Source organism: Parus major, chromosome 3 (assembly GCF_001522545.3).
Source record: "Parus major isolate Abel chromosome 3, Parus_major1.1, whole genome shotgun sequence".
Lineage (NCBI taxonomy): Eukaryota > Metazoa > Chordata > Aves > Passeriformes > Paridae > Parus > Parus major.
Window position 1 is genome coordinate 77,538,893 of NC_031770.1, and position 17,691 is coordinate 77,556,583.

Genomic DNA, 17,691 nt, shown 5'->3' on the forward strand with positions numbered 1-17,691 from the left:
TGTAATGGTTTCCAGTCTTAAAAATCTATGAATATACAATTGACTCAATGGTTGCCTTTGATCTTGTGGTTTCTTGATCCATTGTTGTGATTTATTCACATAATCTGTCAACAACGTTAGCAACTTCTGTGTCTTCAGCTCATTTCTTTATAAAGTCTAGTCTGAAATGATTGATTATAATCAGTCCTTTCTGTTCTTTAAAATGATCCAGGGTCTGTAGTGCAAGAAAATAATAACACATTTTGGGTAATTATTCTGTCTTTATGTTTACCCAGCTGAATGCAAACTATTAGATTGGGCAGGCCAGCAGCTGCTCTATGGATTAAGAGGCCTCAGAATTAAGTAGGGCTCTTCAGATAAAACATTCAACTGTTTTGTAAGAGGAGTAGATTTGTTGTCATTATAGGTTTGTCATAGTTATGTTTTATATTTAGTACTTAAGTTTTATATTTAATATTTATATTTTATAGTCAAGGATACTTAATTGCACTTTATTACATTTTTCAGTGTGGTTAGATGCTAGTATCATTTGCAGTGTGGCAAACTACATTTAATGCTTTAAAAGATCCCCAGTAGATTCCCAGTCTTGGTTAACCCCATCCCCTCCCACCTGCTCTGCCGTCACTCTTCAAAGGTACTCAAACTTCCATACCTCTTGTGCAGACATTACAATGCAAACAAACCTTCCCTGAGTTTTCTGTGTCCTTTATTTAACTTTCTAATTTGGTGTGTGCCTGCAGCTGCCAGCTTTGCAGCCCTTTGGACACTTTGCAGGGCTAGGACTGACCAGTTCACTGAGGAGAAATTAGAGGGGACATGCAGCAGCTCTGTGCCACTTAGGAGAAAAGAAAGAGCTGGGTTATTTTCTGGCTTCCTATCATTTGGAAGGAGTAAGGGAAGAAGATATAGAGGAAGGGAAATGTAAGGTGGCCTGTGTTAGCTTCTGCTTGCATGAAGTGCAAGAAGGATGATATTTAATAAGGGTTATGGGAGGTAGAGCTGGCTGATTAGACTTAGTAGGATAGTGAGACATCCACCCTTGTAAAGGAAACCTTCTTTTCCTTTTCTTGATGAGACACGAACTTCTCTCTTGATCATCCCACCACCTCTTCCTTTTCAGTCACTAGGAGAAACTGTTTGTTTTGTCTAGACTTTAGGCTGAAGTCATTCAGTCTTCAAGGTGGGTGTCTTCATCGTGAGTCAACACCACCCCACACCCCAGACTGCCTGCCCAGAATGCGGTCCCAGAAACTAACCCTGCTCTTCCTCCTACAAAATACTAAGCAGAAACGTTTATCCCATGTGGAAGCTGCTATTTGGAGTTCAATTTTATCATCCTTTTGGGCCTCTGATATCTCCACTGTCTAGGCTTTCAGCTGTCTGCTGCGCCATCCATTGAATGCAAATGCTGACATACAGCTTTAGGCAAATCACGAACCTTCAGTTGACAAGAAAAGTTTTGTCAGCAAGAGTTAAGATAACAGAACCTGAGGCTTTGAGGGCCAGCCTTTTTCTTGATCTGATGGGAGACAAGAAAATAATGGCCCCCTCTTTGGGCAGCTGTGGAAGAAGAGGGGAACTAGACTTATTGCTCTGGGACAGCACAGGGGATTAAGGTTCAACATGACCAGCAACCTGTTACTGTGTTCTGCAGTGCTAAAATAGTTCTAACAAAACCCTCATAGTGGTTTGACTAGACCCACTTGAGCCTGTGGAATTGAGCCTGAGGTGAGAAATCAATGAGTTTAGCAGCCTAAGAGGAATGCTGGAGGATGTGCTTTCTGTTGAGCTGTCTTCAGTGAAGATTCTGCATCCCAGGGCGTTGGATGTGCACCTGAGTTTTAGGGTCATTATTGTATTCTTGCCTAAAGTGCAAGATCCCCATAGTAGGGGCACATTTGCGATGCTACTTCAGACACATGTGTTGTCCCTGATCTTCATCCTCTTCTTGAAAGTAAGGGTCTGAGGTTTTGCCAGGAGAGAATGGCCACAGAACATAGGGCATTTATACAAAGACTACTACTACTACTGAAAAGATAGAAGAAATGTTGGGTAGATGGTGAATGAATGTAAAAAGGAGTAAAAAAATATAAAATTGGAGAGCTTAGGGTTCATAGCCAACTGAAGGCACTGATACCCTTATTTTTTGAAGCAGCAGTTCAGGATGTTGCAGGATATCTTCACAGCTCAGGTTTGTTTGTGCTCCATAGGTGCAAGGTAGCAATGCAATGGAATAGCCTTTGCCTTGGCCTCCAGTATCTGTACTTTGGTGTGAAGGGCATTAGGTGTGTCCATGAAGGGAATCTTCAAATTTGGTTTTACATTGATGGAACCTAGTTCCATTGTGCACCAGAGCTGCCCAGCTATCTCAACTAAAGTACAGTAAATAGGAACAAGTGGCGCATTTATTTTGAACGTTCATTGTTTTTGTGAACTGAAATGCACCCAAAACGGCTGCTAAAAGAACAAGCTAGCAAAGAGAGACACTGTTTTGTAGAATAATTTAGATTGGAAGGGACTTCAGGAGGCCACCTTGTCCAGTCCTTTAAAGCCATTTGATATGGTTTCTGATTTGTCAATATACCTTTTTGGTGTGGAGTTTTAATTTTTGTGCTTAGACTAGGTTGACAGGTTTCAGATTGAAGCATGAACTTTGTATTTGAGATGACAGGGGATCTGGTATGTTTTAGAAGTAGTCGTGTACACAGATATTTGTTGGGGAGTGGTGATGAGGATATCATTGCTATGAATGCTATATTTAAAATGCTAGGGTGTAGTTTGATCTCAAACAGATTGCTTCACATTTTGGTTTGGAATTAAAATAAAGAGTAACTTCACGCAGAACAGGTCTGCAGTATGCAGTGATTCATCTAAGGTGAAGTTTCCATATATTTAAAAAGCAGAATTCTTGTTTGGCTTCACCTCATGTTTAAAGAAATTGATTTAGGACTTAGCATTCAAACTCAATAACTTACTAGTGCTGTCTTGTGTGTGTGGACTCACCTGTTAAAAATTAATCTCTTTCTTAGGGATTATTAATATGGCCTTTGAATCAATTCTCCTTTTGAGCCAGACTTCTGTGAATTTCTCTATTTCATGGTAACAGAAGAAATTGGGGGAGGCCAGGGAGGAGCTGTATAAATTATTCCTTGTATGAGCATTGAATTCTGATGGCTTACCTAAGGCTTTGTGACTGTTTCTGAAAGAAAATCTGTCATTTACCTGTTACCTTTACCAAGTGTTTGGTGTTAACAAATTGCTGTGGAATGAGAAGGCTGTTGTTTGACAGCAGTCAAAACTAAATGTAATAGTCAAAAGGGTGTAGTTATTGTAATTGATTTCTAAGGGAGATATCTTTGACTGACTTGAGGTGTGCTAGAGATAATTTTTTTATTGATAGAATAAAATGTTTAGAATAAAATCTGAGGTTTGTCTCACACTATGCTGGTTCTTAAAGAAAATAACTCCATCTTAATGAATAAATGCTCCCCCATTCCCTTCAAGTAAGCCAAGCAGTTAATTTTAAACTCAAGTGAAAATTGTGGATCCCGCAGTGTAATTGCAGATATGCAGATATATTCTGTCAAAACATTGCTTTTCATTACTGATCCTGGAATAGTTGTTCCTGTTTGTTGTGAAGTTGGTTTCCTACTAACTTTTAGGAAGATATAACTTGTCAGTCTAGGAAAAAGACTTTGAAAAAACTGGATAGTAGATCCTATGTGAAAAATCTACATTAGTACCTAAGCATGTAAGGTAGAAAATACATTACCAATTTAAAAAAAAACAAAGGTGGGGACAGGTGCCATGGAAGATCAGGAAGGAAATAAGTTCTGTAAGCTTGGTATCTGGACTGGACAAAGGAGTAGAGACAAAAATGAATATTGTAGTTGGTATCTGGGTGAACATGATTTATGTAGTTGGTGAAAATTACATACATTTTTGGAAGGAAGGTTATGCCTCTTCAACAAAAACCGTTTAAGTAAGGATTGTGAGGTTTTTCTTTGTAAGATTTCCAGAAAGCCTCTTGTCAAAATTTTCTTGAAGAAACTAAAGTAATGTGAGACTTAAAAGGCTCTTGCACAGATATCTAATTGGTTATAAAGTAGGAGTGAAGGGATGGGGGGCTATTCAGTCCTCCCTGGGGAAGGGAGCCACCTGTACTGCATGTAAGCAAGTACGAAAATTGGATGAACCATTCAGTGACGCTTTCGTGATGGATCAGCAAGGGCTGGTCCTAATTGTGGAGAATTATAAGTAAGCTCTTACAAGACTGGGTGGCTGAGTGATAAAAAGTGCATAAACTTTTATGTAGACAAATGCAGAGTAATATAAGTGGATAAAAAATTTGTAACTATCATGTTAAATTATACCCTCTGAGCTGAGTGCATTTCTATGCACATAGAGGCAGATGAAACTATGAGTCCATGGAAACAATGGGGTTTTTGATTGTTAAGCAATCTGTCTTAGTACGATCCCTGGGAAGTGCAAGTCTTCAAAAACAACAAAAACTTGTTCAAAATAAACAAAAGGTAGTGGTTTTATTACTGCAAGGTAATCAGGCTGTGCATGAAAAGGTTGTGCCACAGGCTTTTACAGCTGATGAAGGTTTACATGGTCTTACTGGGGGCTATATGAGCTCATGCAGAGAAACTGAAAATAACTAAATATGTAGGAATCACATTTGAATCACATCCACATCAGGAAGTCTCTGAGCTTCAACATGGATAGTGTCTCAAAGAGTAGTAGTAGAAAATATCATATATAATTGCCTTGCTTTTCATCTCCCCTGAGCACATGCTGTTGGCTGTTGTCAGAGTCAGGATACAAGAGCTCTAGTGAGGAAGGTTTTTATATGCATCAGATGTAGTTTTTCTCAGAATTTCAGTGCTGTGGCTTAGAGGGGTTGGTCCATCTTTTTTGCATCATTAAGAATTAATGAAGAGACCATCTTTTCATCAAGAAATGATAAGTAAGACACAGTGCGTTTATTTTTTGAAAGAGTAACTTTACGTTCTTCCATCAGAAAACAGAAAATTCTTCTGCTTTTGTCATTTTAGATCTAAAACTGTTTTATCATCAGTAAAGTCTGTATTTTGAAAATATTTTACACAGCATGAGGGCAGTGTGATGCTGATGACTGTTCTGTTACCAAAAGACAGTGGATGTTTATGGTTACTTTTATTTTTCATACAGAATTGCATAAATTTTCTCACTGTATATAAATAAAGAAGTAGAATTTCTCATTCTATACATCTGAAAATTATTTTACTTTTGCCCTATTCATTATGCTCTCTATTGTCATGAAAGAAATTCTGTAAAGAAGGTGTCAACAAGTTACCTCTTACTGATAGCTGAAGATGAACAAAATGGCAGCAGATGATAGCAGAGACAATGAGAAACTAAAGCTCTAATTTAAGAGAAAATTGTTCCTTTCAGCTTGTGGTTCTAATGTGTACCCTTTCTTTTTAGCAAGAGATGCGCTCTCATATATGTTCTGGTGTATCATGATATTCTTTAATCTTTACATAACTTAAATTCCTTTGCTATGAAAGAACATGTTCCTGATGAGCCTTTATGAGAGCTGGCAGTATGGTGGCTTCTGCCTTTTTCATGTTTTGTCAGCCAACAGCATGGATAACAAAAATATTGTTCATGAAATAGTTCCAAAATGTTGAGATTACTTCAAATGTGTCTTTTCTGTATGTCCTATGAGTGTTTTTGTTTCTTTCTGTGCTGTCTTATTTTCTTTCTTGAAATTTTTCATTAGCCAGAGAGAGATAATGAAGTATGCTAATTTTTATTTCCATTCTCAGCTTTTTATTATATGCAATGGCAGAGCTACAGTGCTAAGCAGTTTTAAAAGGCAGAAACAAATAAAGTAGTGAAGCACGACTACCTCCATGGTAATGGTATTCATTGTTTCAGTCACTAACTGTTGTAATTCATTAGAGACAGCTAATAGAGTCTGAAAGGCTGAATTGTTACTTTTAAAACTAGTGAAAACCAATGAGCATAATTAAACTGCATTTTAATTTACTTCAGAAATACAAGCCTGGTCGATGTGATGATATTTTGAAATGGAAGCCACCCAGCCTGAACTCAGTTGATTTTCGTCTAAAGATAACAAGAACTGGTGGAGAGGGGTATGTAATCACTTCCCTTTTTAAATCTGTAAGTCTCATTTGAATGTCCCTTAACAGTTAATCTCTCCTCTGATATTTCTTGACAATTCCTGGGGCTAAGTCTATCTATGTTCTCTAGAACTTGCTCATTCAAAATATAAGCAACTGTTATAATTAGTGTTGTACTGAAAACAATGGCAGATGTTTATATTGTGAATTTACTCATCCTTAAATTAAGTTTCTTCAGATTTCTGAAGAAAAGTCCCCTTTGGATTTTGCAGTAGCCTGTATGTTTTTGAGAGTAGGCAGGCTGTATTAGCTTAAATTCCTAAAACTGTTTTTCATTGATTTTAGACAAAATGATAACAACCAAAGCTTTCTTCTACTTTAGAATTGTGAACAATGACAAGCAATACTGGTTTTCCTAGAGAAAAACAAAGCCTGACATTTTTACTTGTTAGGCATTCTTTGGTATTGTCTTTAAAACCATTAAAATCTTAATTAAATCCAGTGAGTTTTAATGGCAGAAATCATGAAAATCTTTACATTGGTCCTGTGTACTATTTGAATAGTTCAGTTACTGCACATATTAAATAGGGGTTATTTCCATGTTTAGTTGTGCTGGGGGAGGGGAAGAGAAAGACTGAATCACTAGATTAAGCTTTCTTTGTAAAAGATTTTGTTTAAAATGAAATTAATGATGTTTAGGTTGCTTAGTGTTTTAACATCTGGGACTCATTTCAATTGACAGTGTGAAATACTGACATTTAACTTTTCTTTTTCTTGGTGCCACTGGCAACTCAGTATGATTAAAGAATTAATTCAGATATTGCTTGCATATTCCAGAGTACTGAATAATGGCCCATTTAACTTTTAGACATCTGTATGTCACATTAATGAAAACATTTGGTGAATAGAGAGAATCTTAAGGATATGGGTTTTTTGAGCAAAATATACTCCAAGTATAAAAAAGTTCTCAGTGTTTCATGAGGTCAGAATTATCTGTTCAAATTCTTGTGTTTGAAAATGCAATAGTAAGTCTTCAGTAACAATACAACTATTTCAAAGAATACACAGAAATACTTCATTTTACTTCAGATAATCAGCTCACTACAACATTTTATGTTTGTCTGCAATTTATTTAAGTCACAGAATAATGTAATATGAAAGATTTATGTAAAAGTTCTTTTAAAAATTGGCCATTATTTGATAGGAAGGTTATTTTTATTTTTATAGAGTATTCTTATGACTTCTGCTGGAATTTACACATATATACAGTACTTGCTTGTGATTCAGAAACAAAATGCAAAACATTTTTCATTTCACATTAATAAAGGAGTATTGGTTGATTAGTTATCTCTGATTTCAAATAGAAAACTGTCAGTGCTGTTGTGTAATGTTTAATCTATTACATCATAGATTATTTGATTGGAACATGAAAAGGTTATAAAATACGAGCCAGCAAAAAAGCTATTTCTAAAAAGTTAGTAGCAGTTAATAACAAGTTATTAAAGAATGGCTAATCCATTGTAGAATAAGAATAACTTACTAATGTTTAGAAAAGTTCTATCATATTTCAGCTATGTGAAAATGAGAGCAGTTCTTATATTATGGAAATAACTACCCAAATTACTCTGTAAATAATAATTATGTCAGTGTTTATGCTGCTCTCACAAGCATATAGAAAATCCTAGAAATCTGATATTTCATAAATAAAGTACGGTTGTTCCAGGCAGGTTTTACTCCATCACACATGACAGTTGACTGCTACTAGTAATGTAAGTACATTCATCCAACAAAAAATTTAATGAAGTATGGGGCAGAAAATAATAATTTAGCACTCTTGGGAGAGAGGTATTTATTTTAAATAATGTCCTTTGAAACAGTACCTTCTGCTTAGTGAAACACAAACTGTGAATGAAATACTCCAGGTTTCTCTTCTTCAGTTGTTACTTTGGGTAACATCTAAAGTAATTTGAAGAAACTTCAGAATAAAACAGGTCTTTAAATTGTTGACCATAGTTTTAAAAGATGCATCTTTAACTTCAGACTATATAAAGACAGTTCCTGAGTTCTGAGCACTAACAAAAATTCAGTTTGATTTGATGAATTGAGTGTCTTTCTACTACAGTTCTGATGTGACAACATTGGTCTTCCTACCTCCTCCCACCACACTGAGATTAAAAGCAAACATTGATACTGGTTTCAACTATTTAGGTAAAGAAAATTTTCTTCTTCACTAATCCAAATTGGAATTACAGCATTGCAGAATGGGTAGGGGTGGGAGGGAGCCATGGTGGGTTGGTCATCTGGTCCAGCCTCCCTGCTCAGGTAGTCACCCTAGAGCTCATGGCACAGGATTGCACCCAGATGGTTCTTGAATATGTCCAGTGAAGGAGACTCCACAATCTTTCTGGGCAATCTATTCCAGTGCTTAGTTGCTCACACAATAAAGAAGTTCTTCCTCTTGTTCAGGTGGAACTTCCTGTGCATCAATTTCTGCCCATTGTCTCTTGTCCTATTGCTTGACACCACCAAGAAGAAGTGGTGTCAAGTGGCCCCATCCTCTTGTCACCCTCCTTCAGATACCTATAGATAATGATGAGGTCCACTCTCAGTCTTCTCTTCTCGAGGCTGAACAGGCCCAGCTCCCTCAGCCTTTCCTTGTAAGAGAGATGCTCCAGTCTCTCAGTCATGCTTGATGCCCTCCACCAGACCTGCTCCAGGAGCTTCAGGTCTCTCTTGTACTGAGGAGCCCAGAACTGGCTGCAGCACTCCAGATGTGCCTCAGCAGGGCTGAGCAGACAGGCAGGATTACCTCCCCTGACCTACTGGCAATGCTTCTCCTAATGCACCCCAGGATACCATTGGCCTTCTTGGCCACAAGGGCACTGCTGGCTCAGGGACAGCTTGTACTCCAGCAGAAGCCCCAAGTCCTTCTCTGCAGAGCTGCTTTCCAGCAGATGAGCCCCCAGCCTCTAGTGGCACATGGGGTTATTCCTCCCCATGTGCAGGACTGTGTGCATTTGCCTTTGATGAATTTCAGAAGGTTCTTCTCTGCCCCTCTCTCCAGCCAGCTGAGGTCCTTCTGAAGGGCTGCAGAGCCCTCTGGGGTATCAGCCACTCCTCCAGCTTTGTGTCATCAGTGAACTTGCTGAGGAGACCTCTGTCCCTCCATCCAAGTCATGGAGGAACAAGTTAAACAATATTGGGCTCACTACTGAACCTCCCAGGGTGGTGTCACACCACTAGTGACAGGACTCCAACTAGACCCTGTGGCACTGATCCCGACCCCCTGGGATCTGCCATTCAGCCAGTGAATCTGTTGGGCACTTGGCAGCAAAATACTACAGATGTGGCTGAAGTACTGTTACAGAATTTACAGAAGGTGCATGTTGTTTTGGCACAGATAGGCAAACAAAATTTACAGAAGTAGAAGGTATGCCTTTGTATTGATCTCTTACAGACAAATAAGGAGCCCAAGTGAAAGTATTGATCTCAAATACATAACAGCTTGAAACAATGTGAGCAGGTATTGTCTGTAATTTCCAAGTCCTCTGTTCTGATTTACAAGCTCATCTTCAAATCTTGAAATAAGGACATAACTAAACCTGTGCTGCAATTGTGTGTGATCTTACCACAGTTTACAGCCTGGGCAGTAGTGTTACAAACTGAACCAAATCTCAAGGCTACAAACAGCTCTTGCATTTATAGTTCCCCTACTCACTCAAATAGTGGAAAAAAAACAGTGTATAGGAGCATTATTTATTCAGTAGCATGAGATTAGAGTTCTGTCAGCTGTTGGACATGTCTTTTAGATAGCATATGTAATTGAGATCCTGAACAATTGTAAACAATCTTGTGCATTTTTCATCTGAATAAAGGCGTTACCTCTGGGGAGTTTGCCAGATTTTAGTCAGCGTGATTATTTTCCATCTATGTTAATTCCCCTGTGTTTTGAGTTGAGCATTTCCATCTATAGATCAGTTTGGAATAGAAATGTTAACTGCAAAATAGCTTCTGTTTCACCCCAGATGTAGTCCTGTTACGGATGAATGACCAATTGCTTTTATCTGGGCTTTAGTTATTTCACTCTTGATATTGGAGGGAGTTTTCTCATTGAATTAAAAAGATTGGTCTTAAGATCTGTGAAGTACTTTGAGAATAAGCCTGATAAAGATGAAGACTGCACAACAAAGAATAAACATATAGAAAAAAATACTACTGCATCCCAAAGAAGGGCAGGGTTTCTGTAACCTCAGTGACCTAATACTGACACTCCTGTTCAGTGCACATATTTGAAAGAAATTGCATTATTGCACCTTAGTGAGTTACATCTTATCAGCTGAGCCTTGGTAATTGTCCCCTGTGTATTATCATAGTCCAGCCTTTCCAAGCATCAGGATGATGGTTAGATTAACTCTCTTTGTGTTGTGTTTGAAAGAATTTCAACTTGTGCTCTCTCTCAATCTCTTCTCATTTCATCAGTATAGTTAGTCTTAGTTAAAAAAACAACCTCCAAAACCCCTGAATACAAAACCCCTGCAATAACAACCAGCAACTCATTCAATCAGTTAAACAAGAGAGTACATCGTTGTTTGTCTCTTGTGAAACATAGCAGTTGAACTGAAAAGCCCTAACATTACATTACAACAGTGGTCTCATGTATACCTTGTTTTTTCCTAAATTATGATGATACTCAGAAAAAAATAAAATAAGAGAGTCTTAAGCACATTAGCTGCTTTTCCCAATGACCTGCAAGCTAAGTAATCTTATCAGTAGAGTATGTGAAGGATATTTATTTGCTGTGTGCAGATTCTCACTTAAGTTGCAGGGAGACTACTGCTTTTCAGTAGTAGAGATGCTTTTTCTCAAAATGTCTGACTGTATAAATATTTCTTAAAAAACCAAAAAACCCCAAACTAACTCTGAGTCTTATTTAAATGTCACAAATATCAACTGAAAATGTCACATAGTACCATATTTCTGGTAGCTTCCATAACCAGAATTTCTTAAATGTCTATGCTTCCTTTTACAGATTTTTAATTAGCCTGTGAAAATCCCTTAATTTTATCTGTATCAGACTGCTAAAATCAAATTACAAGCAAATTTTTGGCTTTATTTGCTTTGAATGAATATCTTACTGGGTCAATTTGATACCATTTCAAATCACAGTATAATATAAATTTTATCTAGTACCTTGAAGTGCTAGAAAACATCAAGGATTTTACTCATCTTTGAAGACGTACTCCTCTAAAAAAAATTAGTAATCTGAAGTAGACATGAACAATTTATTAGTGTTAAGTTTGCATTTTTTTTTATTGTATCCATGATTAACTAGACCATATGGGGAAAACCCCAAAAACTGTTTAGGCAAAGTTCTGTTTAGCTTGGACATTGCCAAGTAATAAAAAATGTGGGATAAAATACAATACATTCAAGGATAGTAGGGATATCCTTGGATCCACTGGAAATTACAAATCAACAACCAGATATAGATACCATGACTACAGGCAAGGGGATATTTTATCTTTTTTGTTTTAGAAGTGGTGTTTTCCTTTTTGTTGTATAAGCTAAAAGGACTGGGGGAGAAGAAGAGCTGCAATTGGTTCAAAATGGCTGTGATATTCTTGATTTGCTCTTATTTAGCTATATTTCTGTCCTTTTTATGAGCTAGTTTTTCCCCACTCTTCTGCTTTAGAAAAAAATTAGTAACTGGCTGAAAAATCATATGAGTTAATTGAATCAGCTAACATAGCAGAACTGATGTGGTAGTTTGTATGGTCTGGGTGTTGGTGCTTCTTCCTCTCTTCCCATTCCCATTCTTATGTGATACTGAAGTTGTTAGTTTGAGCTGTGAAGTCTTTGCCTTCTCACCTGTTTGCAGAATGTCCATTATCAAAGAGCACAAGCTCATTCTTATATGTGCTGTCCATCACAGAAAGGGTCTTTTACAAGTAATATCCTGGCAATAAAAATAATAATGCCATGTTCCTCTAGTCTCCAAAGATCACAGTCATTGTTGGGGCTCTACTGCTGTTGGGCACCATGGAGTTATGAGGCAGAATACAGATGAAGTTGTACAGCAGTAATGGAACAAATAAAGACAAGATGTTGCAAATAGAGGCAAACATGTGCTGTGTGGGGATGAGAGCAGGCTGAGCGCAGGTTTGAATATGTTAAGTGTGTTTATGGCTGTACTGTTGTTGAAGGAAGCACGCGTGCTTTGGAATTGCTTACTTTCTGTGGAAATGTGAGAGTTGCAAGTGAAAGTAAAGGAGTAATTTGCTTAGTTATTACCTTCAGGCATTCAGATATTACTAAAGTTGACCTTCTAAAAAAGGAAATGTAGGGGCACAGTTGTGCCAACAGATTGAAAAGGATGTTATGTGCAGAAACAACAATGCAGTGGCACAGGAAGGGGAAGCCAGATGCCACCACGGTAGAAATGTGCATGTGCAGCTGCAACATTGGCATTGCAAAGGTGACTGGGAGACAGACATTTTAGTGAAGTCCTGTGCTGTAAATATATATGCTATATTGCTTATATGAGGATACTTAAAATATTTTTGTAAAACTTCAGGCTTTAAAAAACTATTTTCAAAGTAAAGCTTTGAATTTAACCTCTATTTATGCACTGGTGCACTGAACAAAATCTTCTACCTTCCCCAACTAATATTCAGGATGCTCTTGGAATTTCTAATGTTTTATTTCAAAAATGAAGGCAGCCTCATCTTTTTATATGTTCAAGTGGCAGTCTTGGGCAATCTCCATCTGTGAGATAATTATTCTACTTCAGCTACTCATTTCTCCAGATTTTTAAAAGTTTTGCCTCATATCATCCTAAAATTATCTATATGCTTGCAAATTGGAATGCAAATGTAGTCTCGTATGTTTTATAGACCCTGTTCCCTTTTCTTGAATTAGCTGCTGCCTTAAAGTAGTCTTTCCAGTTGCTCGTGTCAGTTATCATCATGATTATTCACTCTGTTTAGATCCCTTTCTATCTCTGGAGTGAGCTCAGAAAAAGCTCCCAAATATCACATCTTCAAAATTTTCATACCCCCCAAGTATTTCTGTCTTCTAATTTTCATTTGGATAGATATTTGTTCCTATTTGTCCAGGTAGCTTGGATTTCTTGCTACATGTGTATGTGGAAATGGAGGGCTGATGCCACCCCCAGCTAAACTACTGTAAGGTGGTAGAACCTGAGAGGAATGAGAGAAGCAGGCAGTGAAAAAATTATATTGGACTTCGGAATGGTTGGCTTTGGCTTTTTTAGGTAATAGAGGTAGTATCCATGTCAGGTCCCTTTGAGCTGCAGAGAGGCTCAGGACAGTTGGTTGATCTTCAAGAACAGCTTCCTCAAATGCACAAGGACATATTTTCCCCCATGCAAGAAGGCAAGCAGGTATGGCAAACAGGTACAGCTTGCTTGAATGGGGAATTACTAAGTTAACTCACCCAAACAATGAAATGTATGGAATCTGTAAACAGTGACAGACTTCCATGGAGAATGTAAAAACAGTGTTTGGGTGCAGAGAGAAGGAAGCAGGAAAGCCAAAACTACACTAGAGTTGAAGGTAAGTCACTGATGTCTGTAGGTATCTTGTTAATGGGAGGAAGACTTAATGAAATGGTGTCATGCTGGTGCAGCGCTGGACAGTAGAAAAGATACAAATAGGCTGAGGGTACACACTGCAGCCTTTGCTTTGGCAAGGTCTGTTCTCAGGCTTTTGAGGTCTCTGAACCTCATGGCAGAGTGCAGGGAAGTTAGCAACTACTTTGGCAAACTGGACCTCAGGGTACTGGAAGGCAAAACTTTGAAACTGGGGCAAGAGTTAGCCCTTGGAGCAAAGGCAGCCAGTTAATGTGATCGTTAGGCTGCAGTGGAGCAGATGCTTCTTCACCTTTATTTGGCATTTGTGAGACTGCATTTGGAGTACTGTGTCTTGTTTCAGGCTCCCCAAATTGAGAAGGACATTGATGCACAGGAGGAAGTTCAGTGGAGTGCCTCCAAGACCATGGGGGGATTGGAGAACATGACATACAAAGAAAGGCTGAGAGAACTGGGTTTTCTCTGTCCAAATAAGAGAAGGCTGTGTAATACTTTACTGCTGTTTGCTACTCCCTAATGGCAGGTGATAGAGAAGATGAAGCCATGTTGCTCAGAGATTCATGTTGAAAAAATGACAGGCAAAGGACAGTTAATTGTAGAAGGTCAAGAGGAGAAACTGTGATAAAAGTCAAACACTGTAGGCAGGCTGTGGAGTCTACATCTTTGGAAGCATTCAGAAGTTAATTAGATGAGCCTGTGAATAACCTGATATAACTTGGAAACTGACCCACGACTGAGCATGTGGCAGATGACATGCAGTGGTCCTTGCCAGTCATACTTATTTTAAGATAATTTGCAGATCAGATGTTAAATATTTTGCAAATAACATGGAACCGTTAGACACTTAAACTATTACATATTTTAAAACATTTTTGGTTTTCTTTCTTTATGCTGTCTTTACTATGAATAGAGATTTTTTTCAGTACAGTGCTTAGAGTAAGAATACTTATTGTACATATATTTAATTTACAAATTGTGGGACTGTCCTTTTTGAGAAGTTTTGTGAGTTGCAAAGTAAAATAACATGCGATTTTTATAAACAGGAATTTGATATTTTTCTGTGTTAGACACTGTAAAGGTTGCCAGATGCATAATTTAAGAGCAATCTACTTTACATGGAAAAAAAAATAGTTCATCTTCCTTTAGCTATGGCTTGAAATAGATACACTGCTCTCAAACTTACTGGAAATCAGTTGTGAATGTGTTTTTTTTTCCACCAGTACATATAATTTTTTTTAATTATAGGACTTATTAGAGAGTATTTGTGAACATCTTGTTTAAAGTTCTTTACGTGGATTTTAGAAATTGGTATGAGCTTCTTTGAAATGCATTTTTTAAAATTTTTTCATGTAGTGACTGGTTTTTTTCAGACAAGGAGAATTTTCTAGATTTTTTAAGTGTCTTGAATGGTACTTTAACTCAAAATATTTTTTCTCCATTAATTGTTTACAGTATGAATTAATATTCAGTTGTTTGGGGTTTGGGTTGTTTTTTTTTTTGTGGTATGTGTTTGTGGTTTTAATTTGTTGCTTAATGAGATTTTATTGTCTGTTTTCTTGAGTTTACAGACCTGTATATCTTCAACTATGTTCAGAAAGGAGCATTAGTATAGGATTGTTACAGATCTGAAAAATAAGTATTTTTCCATGGTGTTTGAAATTAAAGAACTGTGGGAATAAGTCCAGAGGGGGTCCCAAAGATGATCAGAGGGCTGGAGTACCTCTCCTACAAAGACAGGCTGAGAGTTTGGCTTGTTCAGCCTGGAGACAGGAAAGCTTTCAGTACCTGAAGAGGGGGCAACAGCCGAGCTGGGGAGGGACTGTTTACCTATTTAAGGGCCTGTAGTGATAGGATAAGGAGGAATGGCTTTAAACTGAAAAAGCACAGATTTAGATTAAGTATTGGGAAGAAATTCTTAACTGTGGGAGTGGTGAGGCACTGGAGCAGGTTGCCCAGAGAAGCTGTGGATGCCCCATCACTGAAGGTGTTCAAGACCAGGTTGGATGGGACTTCGAGCCTCCTGGTCTAGTGGGAGGTATCCCTGCCTGTGGCAGGGGATGGAACTTGATGATCTTGAAGGTCACTTCCAACCCAAAGCATTCTGTGATTCTATGAAGGATGCATTTAAAGGGAAAAAAAGCTCAGCTCAGTCTTGCCTTCTGTGGTGTACTACAAAGAAGAATAAAGCAAAATAAAAAGGAAATGAAATTATCACCATGGTAGAGTAGACCAAACAGTCTGGACAGACAAAGATATTGTACATGTTTCTACTCTTCATTGGTCTTACTCTGAGCATTTTATTACTTAATTTTCTGACAACACCTAACTCACAAATCACAAAAGAACAGATACAAGTATTAAATAATGAATATATTAAAGATAAAAAGAATTCATGACAGTCATAGCTCCACGACTACTGTTCAGTTTGCTTTGATACCATCAGAATGTTTTGAAATTCGTTTAGGAATTAGAAGCCCAGCTTTTTGTGACTTAGTGAATTCACAAGTACTTTGGAAGCAGCAAAATGTGTCAACAAAATAAATTACCCTGATACAGATTGTTTGCATTACTGCCATGACAGTGTTATCAATATGGTATGCATGCAACTGTGAGCTTCTGAAATACAGGGAGATTATCAGCAGTTTCACCTTCCCTCATTGATAGCAGAGAAACTCTTGGTACATGTGTTTATCTTACAACTTCAGAGATATTAGGAAAGAAACCTACTTAATCCTTTTTCAGGATAATTATCTAGTATCTCTGGTTTTGTAGGGATTCAGGTTGTGATGATTGACTTAAAAAACTATGTAAATGCAGGATGAGTTTTTAAAAATTAGCATTTTAAGGGACATTTTCATTTTGAGGAAATAAATTGAATTTTTGATATCTTTTTAATTATGTGCCATAGGTTTGGTAATTCACACTTGCTGTCTTTCTAGCTAAGACCCAGCATGTAGCTTTTTTTCTGGGAAAAAGATGCTTATCCTGCTGTAGAAGTGTATTAAAATCAGTGAGGCTCTGGGTGCATGTATCTGTCAGTGGGAGATCAGTTTGCATAATCAGGGCTTGATGAGTCAATGGTAGTGGAAAATCCATGTTGTTACTTACCTGAGCGACGGGAAGAGAACGGTAACTGCACCGTATGGAGCATGTGCACATGTTGCACTTTGAGTGGGAGTTTGTAAAAAGCATTTAACAGCTTTCAGTAGGGTTTTGGTTCCATCTGACAGCATGTCATCCTGCATGTCATCCTGCTAGAGGATCTTAAAAAGGCCAAAAATCTTCATTTTTGTAGTTTTTATGCTTGCTTGCTTTTTACAAAGCAGTCATGACAATGAGTGTGAAGTACAAGCATGGTTTTGTACTGAATTCTATTCTGAAATCAACTTCTTATCTAAAACACAAGGAAGATATGTACATTCACAGGAGCTAATTGATTTTTAGCATCATTATATATGTGAAATTGGCCTTTATTTTAACTTTGAAACCCATATTTCTAAGACTGGTTGGAAGCTGGTTCAGCTCATATGAAATTAATCTGAATTTTTAATGTATAAATATACATACCTATATGTGTATGTGTATGCACACACAGGTGAGTGCTGTTACATTTCACATTGTAAAATTAACAACAAGCAAAACTGTAAAGGAATCTCATTGTCTGTTATGAATCAAAACAACTCTTTCCTTCTTCATGCTTACGTATGGAAACCCTATCTACTTTCATCACACTTCTTAATTTTAAAGTTTATCCATTTTATTAAATCAGATTTTTCTCTTTCTAATTTTTCCTGCTCTTCATACAGATATATTTCTTAACTGGACATTCTCCACTTCTTTTTCATATTTTATTCCTTTATTAATGAGGTTTCAGTGCCTTGGTTTTGTGCTTTTAAGCTAGGTAACTAAGTGGTTCTTCACCTGTACTCTAGCAACCGGTGCTCCATG

General features: G+C 37.5%; 1 protein-coding gene across 3 annotated transcripts in view; it reads left to right on the plus strand.

Annotated features, from left to right (window-relative positions):
• The window catches only part of RNGTT (RNA guanylyltransferase and 5'-phosphatase), a 169,723-nt gene that overhangs the window by 100,362 nt on the left and 51,670 nt on the right, over positions 1–17,691 (plus strand). For all 3 annotated transcript variants that reach the window (XM_015621378.3, XM_015621377.3, XM_015621379.3), the window contains one exon: positions 6,046–6,146. In XM_015621378.3, the coding sequence (XP_015476864.1) occupies positions 6,046–6,146 (101 nt within the window). The remainder of the gene's footprint in view (positions 1–6,045; positions 6,147–17,691) is intronic.